The sequence below is a fragment of the Phasianus colchicus genome, chromosome 28, assembly GCF_987193195.1.
Source record: "Phasianus colchicus chromosome 28, bPhaCol1.hap1.1, whole genome shotgun sequence".
Taxonomy (NCBI): domain Eukaryota; kingdom Metazoa; phylum Chordata; class Aves; order Galliformes; family Phasianidae; genus Phasianus; species Phasianus colchicus.
In genome coordinates this window covers 2,377,933-2,397,257 of record NC_143463.1, presented here as the reverse complement: position 1 = coordinate 2,397,257, position 19,325 = coordinate 2,377,933, and the positions used below count along the sequence as shown (strand labels likewise).

The 19,325-nt window shown below is 48.9% G+C and overlaps 2 protein-coding genes and 1 long non-coding RNA gene across 3 annotated transcripts in view; 2 read left to right on the top strand and 1 right to left on the bottom strand.

The window, feature by feature from the left end:
• The window catches only part of MUC16 (mucin 16, cell surface associated), a 50,881-nt gene extending 37,860 nt beyond the window's left edge, over nucleotides 1-13,021 (top strand). The window contains exons 42-63 of the mRNA XM_090125829.1: nucleotides 122-639; nucleotides 728-1,190; nucleotides 1,366-1,873; nucleotides 1,974-2,434; nucleotides 2,610-3,117; nucleotides 3,218-3,678; nucleotides 3,854-4,371; nucleotides 4,603-4,745; nucleotides 5,111-5,485; nucleotides 6,218-6,244; nucleotides 6,513-6,661; nucleotides 6,738-6,805; nucleotides 7,122-7,294; nucleotides 7,794-7,983; nucleotides 8,032-8,090; nucleotides 8,319-8,717; nucleotides 9,064-9,227; nucleotides 9,909-9,976; nucleotides 10,412-10,665; nucleotides 10,951-11,189; nucleotides 11,288-11,352; nucleotides 12,013-13,021. Of these exons, the coding sequence (XP_089981955.1) occupies nucleotides 122-639; nucleotides 728-1,190; nucleotides 1,366-1,873; nucleotides 1,974-2,434; nucleotides 2,610-3,117; nucleotides 3,218-3,678; nucleotides 3,854-4,371; nucleotides 4,603-4,745; nucleotides 5,111-5,485; nucleotides 6,218-6,244; nucleotides 6,513-6,661; nucleotides 6,738-6,805; nucleotides 7,122-7,294; nucleotides 7,794-7,983; nucleotides 8,032-8,090; nucleotides 8,319-8,717; nucleotides 9,064-9,227; nucleotides 9,909-9,976; nucleotides 10,412-10,665; nucleotides 10,951-11,189; nucleotides 11,288-11,352; nucleotides 12,013-12,469 (6,267 nt within the window). The 3' untranslated portion in view covers nucleotides 12,470-13,021. The remainder of the gene's footprint in view (nucleotides 1-121; nucleotides 640-727; nucleotides 1,191-1,365; nucleotides 1,874-1,973; nucleotides 2,435-2,609; nucleotides 3,118-3,217; nucleotides 3,679-3,853; nucleotides 4,372-4,602; nucleotides 4,746-5,110; nucleotides 5,486-6,217; nucleotides 6,245-6,512; nucleotides 6,662-6,737; nucleotides 6,806-7,121; nucleotides 7,295-7,793; nucleotides 7,984-8,031; nucleotides 8,091-8,318; nucleotides 8,718-9,063; nucleotides 9,228-9,908; nucleotides 9,977-10,411; nucleotides 10,666-10,950; nucleotides 11,190-11,287; nucleotides 11,353-12,012) is intronic.
• Nucleotides 13,022-14,435: 1,414 nt separating this feature from the next.
• Nucleotides 14,436-17,277, bottom strand: LOC116236104 (uncharacterized). The gene is made up of 2 exons (XR_004168487.2): nucleotides 17,130-17,277; nucleotides 14,436-14,534 (listed from the first exon to the last, which is right to left on the bottom strand). It is a non-coding gene; the product is annotated as an uncharacterized LOC116236104 (long non-coding RNA).
• An 18-nt stretch (nucleotides 17,278-17,295) lies between these two features.
• LOC116236103 (actin-like protein 9) lies at nucleotides 17,296-18,914 on the top strand. Its single transcript, XM_031604609.2, has 2 exons — nucleotides 17,296-18,313; nucleotides 18,521-18,914. The coding sequence occupies exons 1-2, from the start codon at nucleotides 17,345-17,347 to the stop codon at nucleotides 18,821-18,823; spliced, it is 1,272 nt and encodes a 423-aa protein (XP_031460469.2). The 5' UTR covers nucleotides 17,296-17,344; the 3' UTR covers nucleotides 18,824-18,914.
• The last annotated feature ends 411 nt before the right edge of the window (nucleotides 18,915-19,325 follow it).

The following is a 19,325-nucleotide window of genomic DNA, read 5'->3' as shown; positions in this document are numbered from 1 at the left end:
ACACTTCTGCTCTGACACCACCAAGACCTTCTCCCTGCTCTCATTCTCCCTCACGACCTCATCCCTTGGAGCCTCCCCTCGCCGCCAGCCCCTAACCCTCGGGTCATGGTGCTGACCAAAGAACGAGTCCACAGTCCTCTCTTGCCCACGGCTTCCGGAAAAAAAGCCATACTTTCAGTGGAGGCAGGAGTGGAACGGAGCCCCAGCTTGGCCCCCAGCGGGAATACCGAGCATGCATTCACGGAGACGCACACGTTCAGAAGCCGCAAAGCCTGTCCACCTTGCAGCACTGAGGTGCCAAAGCCAGGTGCTCAGGCATGGCTTTCTGTTTTCCAGGTCCGTGAGGCAAGGCGACAACACAGGCGTGGACCTCGTCTGCAGCTACAGGAAGGAGCCCTCCAGCCCTGACTTGGACAGGGTGGGCCTTTACCACGAAGTGAGCAACAAGACCAGAGCCATCACGCGCCTGGGCCCCTACAGCCTGGACAGGACCAGCCTCTACGTCAACGGTGAACAAGGCCTCTCCTGCTGCCTCCCTCTGGCCCTCCGCCTTCCCCTCACTGAGCTCCAGCTCATGTCTCTCTCTCTCTCTCGTTCCAGGTTACAACGAACAGCCCGTGACGCAGCCAGTGACGCCCAGTGAGTACCACACAGGGGCAGGATGCACCCAAAAGGCAACGGGGGCCTCGCAGGCCTCTCGTCCCGTGGGCTTGTCATGCCTGGGATAAGCGCAGAACCCGCCAGACTTTCCCATCATAATGACGGCTGGGGGGGGAGAAATAGCTGGCCAGGCACCACTGCCTTTGCCCTCCCACAGCCTTCACAGCTGTCCTCCTGCACCCTCTCACTCCCCATCTGTGCTTCTTGCAGCTCCCACTCGGCCACCAACGACACCTCCAGGCCTCGAGCGGTTCACCGTCAACTTCACCATCACCAATCTCCCCTACGATTCCGACCTGCAGATTCCTCACTCGGCAAAGCTCAACACCACCCAGAGGGTCATGACCACCTTGGTACGTAACCCGCAACGCTGCCAGGGCCGGAAGGAGAGCTTGCCACTGGCACTGGAAAGTATCCAGGGACGCAAGCAGGGTGCTCATCAGAAACCTTTCTCGTTGCCAGCTCAACCGCCTTCTGAAGGACACCAGCATTGGCCCCAATTTCCTTGGATGTGCAACGACAGCCTTCAGGTAGGGCTGGCCACCCAGGGTCCCTTGTCAGGTGCCAGCACTCGGGCTCCCACCACACTTCTGCTCTGACACCACCAAGACCTTCTCCCTGCTCTCATTCTCCCTCACGACCTCATCCCTTGGAGCCTCCCCTCGCCGCCAGCCCCTAACCCTCGGGTCATGGTGCTGACCAAAGAACGAGTCCACAGTCCTCTCTTGCCCACGGCTTCCGGAAAAAAAGCCATACTTTCAGTGGAGGCAGGAGTGGAACGGAGCCCCAGCTTGGCCCCCAGCGGGAATACCGAGCATGCATTCACGGAGACGCACACGTTCAGAAGCCGCAAAGCCTGTCCACCTTGCAGCACTGAGGTGCCAAAGCCAGGTGCTCAGGCATGGCTTTCTGTTTTCCAGGTCCGTGAGGCAAGGCGACAACACAGGCGTGGACCTCGTCTGCAGCTACAGGAAGGAGCCCTCCAGCCCTGACTTGGACAGGGTGGGCCTTTACCACGAAGTGAGCAACAAGACCAGAGCCATCACGCGCCTGGGCCCCTACAGCCTGGACAGGACCAGCCTCTACGTCAACGGTGAACAAGGCCTCTCCTGCTGCCTCCCTCTGGCCCTCCGCCTTCCCCTCACTGAGCTCCAGCTCATGTCTCTCTCTCTCTCTCGTTCCAGGTTACAACGAACAGCCCGTGACGCAGCCAGTGACGCCCAGTGAGTACCACACAGGGGCAGGATGCACCCAAAAGGCAACGGGGGCCTCGCGGGCCTCTCGTCCCGTGGGCTTGTCATGCCTGGGATAAGCGCAGAACCCGCCAGACTTTCCCATCATAATGACGGCTGGGGGGGGAGAAATAGCTGGCCAGGCACCACTGCCTTTGCCCTCCCACAGCCTTCACAGCTGTCCTCCTGCACCCTCTCACTCCCCATCTGTGCTTCTTGCAGCTCCCACTCGGCCACCAACGACACCTCCAGGCCTCGAGCGGTTCACCGTCAACTTCACCATCACCAATCTCCCCTACGATTCCGACCTGCAGATTCCTCACTCGGCAAAGCTCAACACCACCCAGAGGGTCATGACCACCTTGGTACGTAACCCGCAACGCTGCCAGGGCCGGAAGGAGAGCTTGCCACTGGCACTGGAAAGTATCCAGGGACGCAAGCAGGGTGCTCATCAGAAACCTTTCTCGTTGCCAGCTCAACCGCCTTCTGAAGGACACCAGCATTGGCCCCAATTTCCTTGGATGTGCAACGACAGCCTTCAGGTAGGGCTGGCCACCCAGGGTCCCTTGTCAGGTGCCAGCACTCGGGCTCCCACCACACTTCTGCTCTGACACCACCAAGACCTTCTCCCTGCTCTCATTCTCCCTCACGACCTCATCCCTTGGAGCCTCCCCTCGCCGCCAGCCCCTAACCCTCGGGTCATGGTGCTGACCAAAGAACGAGTCCACAGTCCTCTCTTGCCCACGGCTTCCGGAAAAAAAGCCATACTTTCAGTGGAGGCAGGAGTGGAACGGAGCCCCAGCTTGGCCCCCAGCGGGAATACCGAGCATGCATTCACGGAGACGCACACGTTCAGAAGCCGCAAAGCCTGTCCACCTTGCAGCACTGAGGTGCCAAAGCCAGGTGCTCAGGCATGGCTTTCTGTTTTCCAGGTCCGTGAGGCAAGGCGACAACACAGGCGTGGACCTCGTCTGCAGCTACAGGAAGGAGCCCTCCAGCCCTGACTTGGACAGGGTGGGCCTTTACCACGAAGTGAGCAACAAGACCAGAGCCATCACGCGCCTGGGCCCCTACAGCCTGGACAGGACCAGCCTCTACGTCAACGGTGAACAAGGCCTCTCCTGCTGCCTCCCTCTGGCCCTCCGCCTTCCCCTCACTGAGCTCCAGCTCATGTCTCTCTCTCTCTCTCGTTCCAGGTTACAACGAACAGCCCGTGACGCAGCCAGTGACGCCCAGTGAGTACCACACAGGGGCAGGATGCACCCAAAAGGCAACGGGGGCCTCGCGGGCCTCTCGTCCCGTGGGCTTGTCATGCCTGGGATAAGCGCAGAACCCGCCAGACTTTCCCATCATAATGACGGCTGGGGGGGGAGAAATAGCTGGCCAGGCACCACTGCCTTTGCCCTCCCACAGCCTTCACAGCTGTCCTCCTGCACCCTCTCACTCCCCATCTGTGCTTCTTGCAGCTCCCACTCGGCCACCAACGACACCTCCAGGCCTCGAGCGGTTCACCGTCAACTTCACCATCACCAATCTCCCCTACGATTCCGACCTGCAGATTCCTCACTCGGCAAAGCTCAACACCACCCAGAGGGTCATGACCACCTTGGTACGTAACCCGCAACGCTGCCAGGGCCGGAAGGAGAGCTTGCCACTGGCACTGGAAAGTATCCAGGGACGCAAGCAGGGTGCTCATCAGAAACCTTTCTCGTTGCCAGCTCAACCGCCTTCTGAAGGACACCAGCATTGGCCCCAATTTCCTTGGATGTGCAACGACAGCCTTCAGGTAGGGCTGGCCACCCAGGGTCCCTTGTCAGGTGCCAGCACTCGGGCTCCCACCACACTTCTGCTCTGACACCACCAAGACCTTCTCCCTGCTCTCATTCTCCCTCACGACCTCATCCCTTGGAGCCTCCCCTCGCCGCCAGCCCCTAACCCTCGGGTCATGGTGCTGACCAAAGAACGAGTCCACAGTCCTCTCTTGCCCACGGCTTCCGGAAAAAAAGCCATACTTTCAGTGGAGGCAGGAGTGGAACGGAGCCCCAGCTTGGCCCCCAGCGGGAATACCGAGCATGCATTCACGGAGACGCACACGTTCAGAAGCCGCAAAGCCTGTCCACCTTGCAGCACTGAGGTGCCAAAGCCAGGTGCTCAGGCATGGCTTTCTGTTTTCCAGGTCCGTGAGGCAAGGCGACAACACAGGCGTGGACCTCGTCTGCAGCTACAGGAAGGAGCCCTCCAGCCCTGACTTGGACAGGGTGGGCCTTTACCACGAAGTGAGCAACAAGACCAGAGCCATCACGCGCCTGGGCCCCTACAGCCTGGACAGGACCAGCCTCTACGTCAACGGTGAACAAGGCCTCTCCTGCTGCCTCCCTCTGGCCCTCCGCCTTCCCCTCACTGAGCTCCAGCTCATGTCTCTCTCTCTCTCTCGTTCCAGGTTACAACGAACAGCCCGTGACGCAGCCAGTGACGCCCAGTGAGTACCACACAGGGGCAGGATGCACCCAAAAGGCAACGGGGGCCTCGCGGGCCTCTCGTCCCGTGGGCTTGTCATGCCTGGGATAAGCGCAGAACCCGCCAGACTTTCCCATCATAATGACGGCTGGGGGGGGAGAAATAGCTGGCCAGGCACCACTGCCTTTGCCCTCCCACAGCCTTCACAGCTGTCCTCCTGCACCCTCTCACTCCCCATCTGTGCTTCTTGCAGCTCCCACTCGGCCACCAACGACACCTCCAGGCCTCGAGCGGTTCACCGTCAACTTCACCATCACCAATCTCCCCTACGATTCCGATCTGCAGATTCCTCACTCGGCAAAGCTCAACACCACCCAGAGGGTCATGACCACCTTGGTACGTAACCCGCAACGCTGCCAAGGCCGGAAGGAGAGCTTGCCACTGGCACTGGAAAGTATCCAGGGACGCAAGCAGGGTGCTCATCAGAAACCTTTCTCGTTGCCAGCTCAACCGCCTTCTGAAGGACACCAGCATTGGCCCCAATTTCCTTGGATGTGCAACGACAGCCTTCAGGTAGGGCTGGCCACCCAGGGTCCCTTGTCAGGTGCCAGCACTCGGGCTCCCACCACACTTCTGCTCTGTCACCACCAAGACCTTCTCCCTGCTCTCATTCTCCCTCACGACCTCATCCCTTGGAGCCTCCCCTCGCCGCCAGCCCCTAACCCTCGGGTCATGGTGCTGACCAAAGAACGAATCCACAGTCCTCTCTTGCCCACGGCTTCCGGAAAAAAAGCCATACTTTCAGTGGAGGCAGGAGTGGAACGGAGCCCCAGCTTGGCCCCCAGCGGGAATACCGAGCATGCATTCACGGAGACGCACACGTTCAGAAGCCGCAAAGCCTGTCCACCTTGCAGCACTGAGGTGCCAAAGCCAGGTGCTCAGGCATGGCTTTCTGTTTTCCAGGTCCGTGAGGCAAGGCGACAACACAGGCGTGGACCTCGTCTGCAGCTACAGGAAGGAGCCCTCCAGCCCTGACTTGGACAGGGTGGGCCTTTACCACGAAGTGAGCAACAAGACCAGAGCCATCACGCGCCTGGGCCCCTACAGCCTGGACAGGACCAGCCTCTACGTCAACGGTAAATGTATTCTTTTTTCTCAATTTTTATCACATCTCTGTTTTTATTTGTGCCATTCATCTTTTCATCTGCATTTTTAGAATTTTTTTTTTTAATTATCTATTATTTAGTTTTTCTTTCTTTTCCATATTCTGTTTTTTTAACATTATATATTTTTTTTCTCTTTTAGCTTTTTCTATATAGTTCAGTATTAATAGTTTCTCAGGTTTCCTTCCTTTGCTTCTCGTCCAAATTTGTATTTCCTTATGCCTGTCCTTTTCCTCAGCCAGAACCTTATTGTTTATATTGTTGTCTTTAGCTTACATTGTTATTCTTTATGTTGACCAGGAGTATTTTGAAATGAGAGTGTGATTTAATACATCTTTTTATGTCTTATTATGAGATGATACTTGAGCATTGAAACTCCTCTGCAGGTTATTCACAGTACCAGGGCTCCAGGGTGCAAGAGGTGTTTGTGCAATTCTCTTAAGCGTAGTGTTTCGATTTTGGCTGGTCTTGTGAAGAACCTGAGCCTCTTCCAACCCAGGATTTTATATGATTCTGTGATTCTATTATCTCTCAGAACAGATAGCAAAAAGCAGATGGCAAAAACTGTCAGCCTCACTAAGTTAAAACAATCAAAATCCCTGAAGTCATTAGGAATATGACATGTTTAGTACTGCTACTCTAATTCAGTTGGAGCTAGAAGACATTCTTCGAATATTCTCCTAATGATTGTTCATTTCTTTTCAGATTACAACGAACCACATGATCTGTCATGTAAGTATATTAAAATTTATCTGTCAAACTACTCAGAGGTATAATTTACTTTTTTTCTGATTTTGCTGTGCTCATGAGATTGCCAAACACCTCCAGTTTGTGGTCATGTTCATACATTTCTTATGTAAATGTTTTAACAAAAACAAAAACAGATAATATTGAATCTTATAATGTTTTTTTTTTGTGTGTGTGGTTTTTTTGTTGTTGTTGTTTATTTTTTTGTTTGGTTGGTTTTTTTGCTTATCTGCATATTTTTTCTCTCTTACAGTGGAAAAGCCATTCAACACACAAAGCCTGGGACAAATAATACAGCAATTCACAGTGAACTTCACCATAACCAACCTCAGGTTCACTACAGACCTAGGGAGATCACATTCTGCTAAATTCAATTCTACCAAGAAAATAATGCAACGTTATGTAAGCTAACATCACAGTGTTCTTAATCACCCAATGTTTTGCATTACCCATGCTCACAGAGACCTTTCCTTGTCAGATTGACCCTCTGCTTCGGAAAAGTAGCATTGGCCCTGACTTCATTGGCTGCCAAGTAATACTATTCAGGTAAGCAATGTAGCTGGAAGACAAATGGATTTACTTATATTTGATCGATACTTCAAACATTATTTTTCTTTTTCAAGAAGTCAGCATCTTTACAATAAAGCTTTTGTGCATTTTTGTATGTGCTTAATCTTACAAAGCCTTTGTGCTATAGCACCAACATCTCAGTATAACTTCTGCAGTTTATCTCTGACATCTGTGGACAGATTTTAATTGCTTTTCTTTTCTTGTTTTTCTTCTCTTATTAATAACATCAGAAGAAAACCCACAGACTTTTAGAACAACTAACAACTAAACTTGATTCTACTTGATTTCTCAGGTCAGTGACGAATAGAGATAGCACAGCAGTAGACAGCGTCTGCAGCTACAGAAATGGCTCCCAAGTGCCCAATTTTGACAAAACTACAGTTTATCAAGAACTAAGGAGCATGACAAACAACGTCACCAAATTAGGAATCTATAAACTGGATAAGGAGAGCCTCTATGTCAACGGTAAGTGCATAATTTTCAGTCCTCTAGGCACCAGGGCAGTCTGGAACCGCACTGGGCTTTAGGAAACTCTTCTGTTAAAAAAAAATAATAATAAAAGTAAATGTAAGGAAAGGGTGAACCTTCTAGAATTTTCTGCATGATTTGTGTAAGATGAAGTGTATGCTTCCAAGAACATTTTCACATTGACATTTTTGAAGATTTTAATTTCTACACTGAAGAGTGAATTAATTTTAGTCTCGACAAGAATAATTCACTTGCATATGAACATTTCACCTGATCTCTCTACCCCACTGATACTTAGTTAAAGCACTACATGTATTTTCTCACTGTAGTCCTTCATAATATAAAAGGCTCATTCTGCTCAAGCAAGAATTTAACAGATTCACACCCTCAGGGACTGGTTCTGGTGATTCATTCCTGAATCATCCATTTAATTATCCCCTCTTTTTTTAAGTGTATAGTTCACTCACAGAATATTTCTCTTGCATTTCCTTTTCAGGTTATAACGAACCACTCCAGAGATCACGTAAGTGCTTTGCCAAAAACAGGTTCCTTGGAGTAGTCTTGAAGTTTGAAAGGATTGTGGATGTCTTTGAAACCAAGTATAGCTTTTTGTACAGCAAAATCATAATCCTTCTCCCATTTGATTACAGATCTGAGCGTAACTACTGCTCCAAGCCCAACAACCAGCCACTTCACACTTAATTTCACCTTGACCAACCTCCAATATACTGCAGATCTGGATACACCAAATTCCCGCAGATTCATTTCCACAGAGAAAGTTATCAAACATTATGTAAGTCTGGCTCTGGCCTTGCCCATTTTGAGTTACAGTGATCTGGTATGCTTTCAAGTTCTCAAATTTACTTTATTGCTATTATTTTAAATAGATTGACCCTCTGTTCAAAAGGAGCAGCATAAGCTCTGTCTACACTGGATGTAAAGTGATGAGATTTAGGTAAGATTCCTGAAAGTTCAATGATCTATTTGTCTGTTCTCACGCATACTTAAACACTTGCATAAGTTACTACATGTGCTGATGCCAGAAAACAGAAGCCAGTGGCAACTGCTTTCCCATTCCCAAATTTATTTATGGTTAAATTATCTTGGTATTCAAATGCTGCCACAGTTCTTCACATTCCACTTGAAAGATATCATGAGCTCAGCTGTGCACTTATTCAGAGCCATAGGAATTACACAGGGTGTTCTGTGAGCATCAGCAGCATCCTAAACAATGTGTTTTCACTTAGGTCTGGGAGACACAGGGGTGACACAGGTGTGGATGCTGTCTGCAGCTACAAAAACAACGTCAGCATGGCCAGGTTTGACAGAGAAACAGTTTATCATGAGCTGAGCACCATGACAAATGGCATCACCAAACTAGGGCACTACAGCCTAGAGAAGAACAGTCTGCATGTTAATGGTAAGTATGCATAAGCAGTAAAAAGCAATGATTATGGTGTCACTTGGAGAGCACTCCTCATTCTTCCACTCCATCAGGGCTCAAGTACTAATGAACTTTTCCCTTGGTTTGTTGGGATTCAGTATGTCTTAGCATTAAAGCAAAACAAAACAAAACAAAGCAAAAAAAAAAAAAAAAGCCAATGTTGTTGCTAGTCTAAGAGCACTTACATCCCTTAAATCATACGAATTCCTGCACAACATCATTGTTACATCATATGAACTAAGCAGGGACATACTCACATTGCTTTTGTGGTGTGCATAGATCTGCTGTAAAAATAAAAGCGCTCTACCTTTTTTTAATTTAGGTTTCCACCTCACAGACACAGCTACCACCAGAAAGCCTGTTTTGAATAAAGGTCCAGCCACAACAGGATACAAACTGAGCTTTAGAATAGTCAATGAAAACTTAACTAACCCAGACTCTCAGTCTCCAGAATACAAAGCAGCACTGGAAAGCATCAGTAAAAAGGTAAGGAGCTGCAGTTCAAATACCACCATATCTGCACTGGTCAACTTTTGCAGCAACTACTGTGTATTTAATTAAACTACTGTTTGCTTAATTAAAAAAAAAAAAAACAAAAAAAAAAAAACAAAAAAAACCCACCACATTTGGGAACAAAATTTTCTAGAATCTAAAAAATGAGATTGGCTTTTCAGACAGTTAAATTTTTCAGTTTACATGTGGTTTTAAGCCTCCATCCAAAGACGTGCACCATGAAATTTAAATGTACGCTCACTCAGCATTGTAGTCACATAGCCACTAACTCAGAAGTCAGCACATTCATAATAAATTGCTGAGAAATGAACACATTCTCTTCATCACCAATCCGTCAACATACCTGATAAAGCCTTAGGTAGCTTTTGCTTTTTAAATGAAGTCGTACCATTCTGTGCTTTGAGATCCCAGCCTGTTCTGTCCATGAAATATGGATCAAGATGATAGCCATCAGTCAATGAATTGCACAGTTTAACAATAGCAGCCTGTCTAGATAAGACAAAAAGGACTACCAAGCTGGAAAGTCAGACCCCATCAACAGAAGGCATATTCAGAAAAAAATAACATTGTTCCACAGCTACAGGCCCTCCTGCTGCCCTAAAGCATCTACTAAGGCTCCAGAACTCATTATTTAACATGACATTTTTCTTTCAGCTGAACCAATTATACCATCAGAGCAACCTGCAAGACCAGTTCCTGAACTGCAGTATCACAAGACTAAGGTCTGTAATATAACTTTGTTTAGAAAGGTTTACAAGATTGCAACCCCTAGTACTGTTCACCAGCAGCCAAGTACTGTCCTTTGCAGAATTCCACCTGTCCATTAACAGTTTGGTTCATGCCTTATCAGCTTCCCAGAATTCATCAGTTTGAATTCTTCCTAACTGATGCAAACTCAGACTCAGTCCGGATTTTTGTAGGGTATCCCCAGATCAGTATTTACTGATAGCCGTCATCAATTTTACCCCCTAAGAATGAGGACTGAAGGGTGACTCTGCACCTTCTGCCTTCCTCCTCCCAACTTGAACTCTGCTACTTTTTAAAAGAGAGCACTGAGCATATCTTTAGTGTCCTGCTTTCATGGGAAGAGGCCTGGACAAGAGACTCTCACAGTGGCTAGCAGATTTTTAATTCAGAACCTCTGTTTCTGTCCATAGGGCTGGATCCATACTGGTTGACTGCAATTGCTTCTTCCAGCAAGAGCCCAGCATCAACAGGGCTGTGGTTGAAAGGGCTTTTCAGAATGGGACTTCAAATACAACTGGACTGTGGTTGGGAAGCAGCTATCAGTTGCAAGAATTCTCAGTAGATGGTATGTACAGTTCAAATCTCAGCTGCCCTATTTCCATTCAGATCAACTCACTGCCACAGAATTCTCCATTTTTTTTTGTAGCTTGGGGAACAGTCTATTTCTAAGCTGAACTATTGAACAGAGGTCAGAGTTGAGCTGTTTTTTTGACCCACTCAGTCTGGCTCAATCTAATCCTTTAGTCCTGAATTGCCCCTGTGATTATTCAATGCTAAGCAAGAAAAAAATGAAGTGATAACTACTTACCATAACTTCAAGCACTGAGTAATAAACAGATCTACCCTTTTCCAAATGTATAATTCCTGAAGAACTGACTAGCTTAGTACATTGCTGAGCAACTCACTTTCTATTAACCTGTTAGTACTTCATCACATTTTACCAACTAAGCCTTCCAAGCACGACTGATTGGCAGAAGAACCTCCATTTTTCTTTGTCAAGTTTATCCTAACTCTCACTTTCCAGGCTTGGAACTAGCAATTGAAGCAGCAACTGACAAAACACCTCTCAAGTCTGAGAAAGAAAGCTTCAGATTAAAATTCAGAATCACCAACCTTCCATACTCCCCAGAATTGCAGGATTCCAGGTCACAGATATACCAAGAGAGCAAAGAGAAAATTGAGAAAGAAGTAAGTTAACAGCAATAGCTTGGAATGATTTCCCTGTCCAAATTAAAGATGCATTAAATTTACTCATTTTCCTCAACTGTTCTGTTTCTTCCCATCAGCTCAATGTATTCAGAAGTAGTAGCATGAAGAGCTACTTCGCTGGCTGTACCGTGGAGAGCTTTGGGTATGACCTACTTTGGAAGTGTTTACTTTTCATCAGAAAGAGTATTTAAGCAGAAATGGCATTCAGAGCCACAGCCATGGTGTTTGTGCCTCGTTGCCAATATTTGTGCTCTTGATGACACATAAAATACGCTCATTCTCTCATTTGGCTTATTCAAATAAGCTAAGAATTAATCATGTTCACAAATGGTCATGATAACCAACTGCCCTGAGATCTAAATCTACTTTATCTTCTCCACCATCTCTTTGGAGGAACAAACAAAGAAAAGAAGAATTGATTTCTCTTAGAAATGCCTGGGATTGAGTCACTGGGTGTATTTCACAAGGCCAGGGAGGTGGTGGTGTCACTGTCCCTGGAGGTGTTCAAGAAACGTGGAGATGTGGCACTGAGGGACATGGTCAGTGGGCATGGTGGGATGGGTTGGGGTTGGACTGGGTGATCTTAGAGGTCTTTTCCAACCTGAATGATTCGATGGTTCTAAGGCTATACAAGTGCCTTTCTCATCCACCTGACACTACAAAAAACTGAGCTACGATCATGAAACATTACATTGCTATCTGCAAGCGTGAATCTGAGGCTGAATCCCTCCCCCTGACTCTACTCAGCTCTGCGCTTCTTTCTTCTTGTCCCATAACAATGATTCTGGCTTTCATCCTCCAGGCCAGTCCATGGGAAACCTTACACAAACATCACTTCTGTCTGCAAATTCACACGTGACCCCTTCTCAAGGACTTTACAAAAGCAAGAGGTGTACCAGGAGCTGCAACGCTTGACAGATGGGTTCACCAAGCTGGGCCCCACCTATGAGCTGGATGAGCAGAGTTTAGTGGTTGAAGGCAAGTGCTCCCAAGATGACTTTGCAGGAACTTTTGTTACTTTTGTTTTTGTCACCTCTGCAGTGCTCTGTTTCTCAACTGTCCCACCCTTTCTTTTCCAGATTACTCTTTGCTCACAACAACGGAACAAGAGTCCAAAAGATCTGGTGAGTGTTTTTGTTTTTAGAGTGATTCACCCTAGAGCCACCAGTCATTTGAGTTACAGTAAATTAGTATCACTTAGTTTGAATGGAACTGGGACCTGTAGAAAAGCCCAAAAATCCAGGAGTCTTGGGAGGTGAGCACAGCCATAGCTTCACTACCAACAGTAAACATGAAAAAGAAGTTCTCGGAAAAAGTTGCTTTTCCTTTTACCATCAACAGCTAACTACGGTTAGTTTTGCCTGCACTGAGCCCTGTTTTCACCCTGGAGGGGTCGAGGAGACAACTTTGTCTCTCTGAAACACCCCTGAAACCATCTGAGGGCTCCACTGCTTCCTGAGTTGCGTTTGAAGTTGTACCTCCTTAGACCCTCATTCCATTTGACTTGGGTTTTTGTACATCCTTGCCATTCTTAACACCACCAAGGCATGTTTGTGCTGTGGCCAAGGAGGGCTAGATGCAGCCTCCCAGTGATTTTACCTCACCTATTTGTACAGTACTTCTGAACTGCCTTGGGGCAAGATCTCTTTCTGTACAAGGTAAAACAGCTACAAGTCCAAAAAAGCCCAAAAAACTGATGTGCTCCTATTTTGCCTCTGCAGATCTTCAGTTCTGGGCAATAATCCTCATCTGCATTTTTGCCCTGCTCGGGTTCATTCTCCTCCTGTTGTTATGTTTCCTGGTAAGTGGCCCTTTTGCTCTCATACCTCACTTCTGGCTGTAACAGAGCCCAGTGATCTGAGTTGCTGCAGGAGGGACTGTCAGACAGCCACAGGAAGCATGGTGGGAGCACAACCCCAACATGCACAGCCACAGCAAGCCCCATGCCAAATCCTACTCCAGTTACTGCCTGGTTTCTCAGATTTGTGCACATGAGCATGGGGAAGGATATTTATAGCTTACTAAACAGATCTCTAGGGAAGGAGGCAGTAGATCACAAATGATATCCAGAGTCTTTTGCAGAAAAAAAAAAAAAACAAAATTAAGGTGCAAGCAGGTTGAATAGAGGATCTCCTACACAACCCCTCTTCAACCTCAACCCTGTTCAGAATATTCCAGTTACTGATAAAGGAATATAGAAGAAATTACTGATAGGTAATCAGATCCAGAATTTTGTTCTCAGTGCTCTTAAGACAGCCTGGATTGCATTCCAGCTGCATCCCTTTGGAAACTGCAGAGCAGATCCTTTCTGATCACTGATCCTTATTTAATAGGAAACAATAATAGTACAGTTTCATCAGCAGCTATGTTTGCTTTGCTCAGTATGCAGAGAACATGGATTCCTACCCTTGGAGGTTCAGGAGTAAAAATTAGTCAGCAGGACTGAGAAGAAAAAAAAGCTCAGATTTAAAACTAGGGACTGTGTGGGCTTCTGCCTGTGCAGCCTCAGCAAATGGCTCCTTTACCAAGTCCATCCATCTCTCAGACAGAGGACATCTCATGGCAGGGTGGTTTGGGTCTGTTTAGTGAAGTTTGCCTTTTGCAAACGTTTGTTGGGGGTTTTTTTTGTTTTTGTTTTTTTGCCATTAACATTATTCCTTTCCGCCCAGATTGTCTTTTGCCTAAGAAGAAAGTCAGATCTGTACCAGGTTCAGCAGGGCATGTACGGTGTGTTCTTCCCACATCTGGGCACAAAAGTCCATTGACAGAACAGATGAAGTATTGTCTTCACAGACCTGTTCATCCATTCATGAAGGAAAAATGTGTACGAGGGCTAGAAAAATGTTTCTTTAATAAATTATGTTTAGCATTTTCTCTTGTCTTGGGGTAAATTTTTGCACTCTTACCACAACTATTTTCATACTATGGGAAACTGCCAATAACACAATTTCATCCCAAAGCAGAAAATGCATCTGTCCCACCAATATCTCTGATTGAGCATCCTATAGTGTAGGGCCTGATGTCACTTTTATGAACATTGGGACTTTCCTTTCCACAGCAGTGCCCATGAGCTCAGCGCACCTCAACTTGCTGCAGAGCACAGAGGGACGTGGTGCTGATCTCTAGGTAATTATTCAATGCTATCATTAGACTCTGTGCTGAAAGTGAAAGCACTAGAGTTAATGAAACCACGATTAGTCATTAATCCTTCCACTGCAGGCAAGGTTTCCATGCAAACTGCCTTTTTACTTTCAAAGCAAACCTCCTCAGGGCAGGTTGGACCGGTTCACCTCCCAGGTCAGGTTCCTCAGTGCAGAGCAGAGCCTGAGGAATAGAAACCTTTTTGCTTGATCAAACAAAGGTTTTCAAGCACCCAAGATTATGTCAGCATCACCAGCTTAAAAGCTTTCTGCAGCAGCTTGTGAAAGACTTCGCAGGTTTCTGTGCCACCCACATGTGACAGCAGCTGCAATAGCGAAGCTGTGAGCAAAGGACCTTCCAGCTCCAGCTTTGAAGGCTTTATCCTACGTCTTCCCCACATCCCATGTCCCTGCTGTGCCTGAGCATCCCCCTCCCTCTCACCCAAGGAGGTGCAAGGAATGCAAACAGTGGGACAGTGCAGGGTGCAGAGATGTGACAGTCAGCATGCACTGCACTGCTATTTTGTGGAGCCATTTCCTAGAGGTGTTGAGTTTTCTTTTTTTAAATGCTGTGCCCACAGAGCAGAGCTGCTGCAGTGCTGTGAGCTGTGCCACCTCCTGCTCCTCTCCCAGGGCTGTGCTGAGACCAGGAGCGGTTGGCACTTGTCTTAGAGAACACATCAGCAGCCCCTGTGCTGGCACTGCTGCCCCATGCAGCCACTGGGACAAAACCTTGCACTGTCTCCATGGAGCTCCTTGCAGCACCCTGGGTCCAGTACAGACCTGAGAGCACTGGAACAAACTTCCCTGTACCACAGCAAGTTACAAACACCGACCTAATTCAGAAAAACTTTAGTTTAGATGCAGCATAGCAGCACTTAACACTGTCTGACCTATTTGAGGGCACTCCAGAGAGCCAAGAAACCATCCCAGCAATACCATGCTACTCCATTTCCTAAGGTGTTGCTGAGGACATGCCCTCTGCAGAAGGAGCCACTGCTGGACATGTCAAGCATTCCTCTCTCCCTGGCTCAGCCACCAGTGCTCCCTGGCAGATCAGGGCATGCATCATACATCCAACCTTACTAACTTTTGCCACCACAGGCAGAGCACCCAAACCCAGTCCTGCCAGCTGGTCTCCTCCACCCAGCCCCTAAAAGCTATGCTGCAGTTAACAAAGCTGAAATACACTTAAGGAGCACCAAGGCAGCAGAGAGGGAACAGGGAAGCTAAGAGAGCAGCAGCAGCTTGAGCATGCCATGGGGATGCCTGATACCCTCTGTGGGCCTGCTTCCTAAAAGGAAGCGACCTGCACACACCATGGCACTGCTGAGCATCCCTGCATGGTGTCACAATGCACTCCCTGTTTTGCTTGGACCTGTGCCTACGTTTGTTGTGGAGCTGTGGTTCACAACCAGAGCCCACAGCAGCTCACAGTGACACAGGCAGCCCAGCCCTGGCCATGACCTGGCCCCAGGCACTGCACAGTTCCTGGAATGGGGCAATACCTTTCCCTGTGGTAGGGATTACAGGGCAGGGACTCGGCTGGGGACAGGGCCCTAGGCCAGCCTCAGCTCCTTTCCTCCCAGCAACATCTTTGCCCCCTGCTGTCCCACTCCTGCATTGTGCAAATGCCATTCCTCTGCATTTCTGTCCTCACATTCATCCTAACTCCATGGAAGACCCACATTCTCTCTTTTCCTATTATGGTTCCATCCAGCCCTCACCAACACTGCCCTGGTAACTGCTGCTCCGTAATAGACAGTTCATCAGCCTCCTTTTCAGCTCTTTAAACATTTGATGCTGAACAATGCAGACAAGGAACTGCAACGACAGAAGATTCATCTGCTTCTCCTTGCTTTTCTCAGCAACTCTTCTTCACTTGGGCTCTCATATACAAAAATACTCTGCTGGCTACAGAAACAGTCACCAGAAAGTCATTTGGTGTATCAACCAGGCTCCTCTCTAATCTCCCATCCCCAGCACAGCTCATGCAATGTTCCCATCCTTCTTGGTCCTCAGTGGAGACAAGAACTGTTTCCCCAAGCCACCCCAGGCACTGCCATATCCAGACCACCCACCCTGCAGACAGGCAGCACCTGACTCTAAGCTGCCTCATGGCATTGCAGCCCATCTTTCTTGCTCATCCCCCTTATTGCTTTGCTGCTAATTTATCCCTCATCATCCTTTCCCCCACCCTGCTCCATAAGACTCCATGAGCTTGGCGCAGACAGGAACATGAGAAACATCAGCACCACCAGCACTGAGTGGCATTTCTCCAACCTTTCTGCAAGGAGCAAGCTCACACTTCCCTCCAGGCCACTGCTGGATTTGGTTCCTCTTTGCTTTGCAAGGCCCACTTGTTCCTATCCAGCAAAACCCACCAGCTTTAGGGGGCAGCAAGAGAAAGAAAATGAGGAAATCGTTCTCACATTGCAGCTTTCTCACACTGCAGTTTGCCCAGTACAGCAGCACAAGGAGGAGCATTGATGCAATGCAACTTTTCATCAGCTCTCGTGCCCAAAGTGCAGCACTGCTGTGGGCCTTCTGTGAGTGCTGAGCCCAGCAGGAAGCACGGTGCTGTTTTCCTTGGGTACGTATAAGCACAAAGACACATGGAGCTGTTTTCCTTCTGTGTGTGTAACCACAAAGCTGCTGCTCTGGTCACACTGTACCACGAGGGATGCCCCCAGACACTGGTTTCTGGCCAAGCAGCATTACAAGAAACAACAGAGCAAGCTCTAGAGCACACCACAACCCCTCCCCAAAACACACATACCGGTGTGAGCTGGCGATGGGCATCATCCTCGTTTTGCCTCCCACACTCCTGCCAGAAAGTAGCCGATACCTTCAGATGCCACGCATGGTATTCTCCCCTGCTGCGACAGCTCAGCCTGGCTGATGTCACAGTACCCTCCAGCATGTCACAGATTCTGCCCAAGCCCACTCAGGGGAATTCACTGCCCAGCTCTGTTTCCTAGGCAATGTTCTGAGATGGAGAGGCCACAGGAAGGTGGGAAGGGGCTTTCCCAAGACAGGGACTCTCTACAGACAGAGAGCTATTCTGCAATTTTTATGCTCCATGAATGCCACCCAGATGATTTGGAGCTAGGCTCTGTTGGAAGCTTCTCCTGCAGTACTGTCAACTACTCCAGCAGTCAGGGCCTGAGCATGGGTCCAATTGTGATTGATATGGGCACAAGGAGCTGCAGAGCAGGGTTTTCAGGATACCACTCCCCCAGCGCTGAGGTCAGCACCCTGGTGGGCCACCGCATGGGCTCAGAAGAAACCAGGGCTGGGGTGATTATTGGAGAGGAGGCATTGCTGTACCCTGACATAAAAACCACAGAGGTGATGCACAATGGCTTCATCATTAACTGGGAGGCAGCTGAAAGCCTATGGAAGTACCTCCTTGAACATGAGCTCCGGGTGAACCCTGAGGACCACGCGCTGCTCCTCACAGAGCCACTGTTCAGCCCCACCAGCAGCCGGGAGAACATGGCAGAGGTGGCCTTTGAGGTGCTGGGCACTCCGGGTCTCTTTGTGGCCCCTCAGTCGGTCCTCTCTGCTTATGCACATGGCAAGATCAGTGCTCTGGTGCTGGATATGGGCCATGAGGCCACCCGTGTCGTGCCGGTGCTGGAGGGCAGGAGCATGGCATGCAGCTCCAAGCAGACAGATGTGGCAGGAAGGTGCCTTACGTGGTATCTTTCAACTCTTCTGGAGGACATGGGGCATGTGCTCAGAGAGGGGATGACCCACATGGTGGAGGGCATCAAGCGTGCGTGCTGCTACATTGCTGACGACTTCCAAAGCGAGTGTCTCCTCCCACCCAGCTCCCACACCATGGATATTTCCCTGCCCAATGGGATGACACTTACCCTCAGCAAGGAGCGCTTCCAGTGCCCAGAGGCGCTCTTCAACCCTCCGCCCAGCTGGGGAGATTCCTTCGTGAGCATCCAGGTTGGATATTAGGAAAAACTTCTCAAAAAAGAGCACTCAGGCATTGGCGCTGTCAGCCCAGAGGGGTGGTGGGGTCACCTTCCCTTGAGGTGTTTAAGAAAAGGGTAGATGTAGTAGTTAGGGACATGACTTAGTGGGCAATAATAGTGGTAGGTGGGTGGTTGGATTTTAGAGGTCTTTTCCAACCTTTATGATTTTATGATCCAGGAGACAGTGCAGAACAGCGTTGCACAGCTCCCGGAGGAAATCACACCCACCATGTGTGCCAATATTGTCCTGTGTGGGGGCTCCTCACTCTTCAAGGGGCTGCAGAAGAGGTTGTGCAGTGAGCTCCTGGGCCACCTGCCATCCAGCACTACTATGAAGGTGGGGGGCTCAGAGCTGCGGCGACACGCATCATGGACAGGGGGATCCATCCTCGCCTCACTCTGCAACTTCCAGTCATGTTGGATCCGCCGCAATGAGTACTATGAGATAGGGCCACGCATCGTCCACCAGAAGTGCTTCTGAAATGACATCCCAAAGCCAGCAAGAAACAGCATTGGTGCAGTTTTATCACAGCTACAGACCAAGCAGTAATAAATAATTTTGTACCACCTGAGTACGGTCACCTTCCAGCCCCACAGTGCCCCAGCTGAGGGCTGTTAGGGTTAAAGCACAGACTCAGCTGCAGGTGCTGCTCAGCACACACACAGCACAGCACAAGCAGCAGCCCCATGGGAGGGCATCAGACCCTGCCCTGAACGCCTTATCCCTGCATCCCTGCTTGCCATCCCCATGTCCTATCCCCCATTGGGATCCCACAGCAGCTCAGCTCCTCTGCTATCAGAGCTCCATGCTGTGATTTGCACAAGAGCTCTGCAGCCATAACCTTGGCACCAAGCAGAAGCCACCTGTTTCCCTCACACACAGTTGCAGCCTTTGCCATCACTTGGGGCCATGAAAAGCCATTAGCACTTATATAATACAAAATTAAACAAACCAACCAACCAACCCACCCAAATGCACTCAT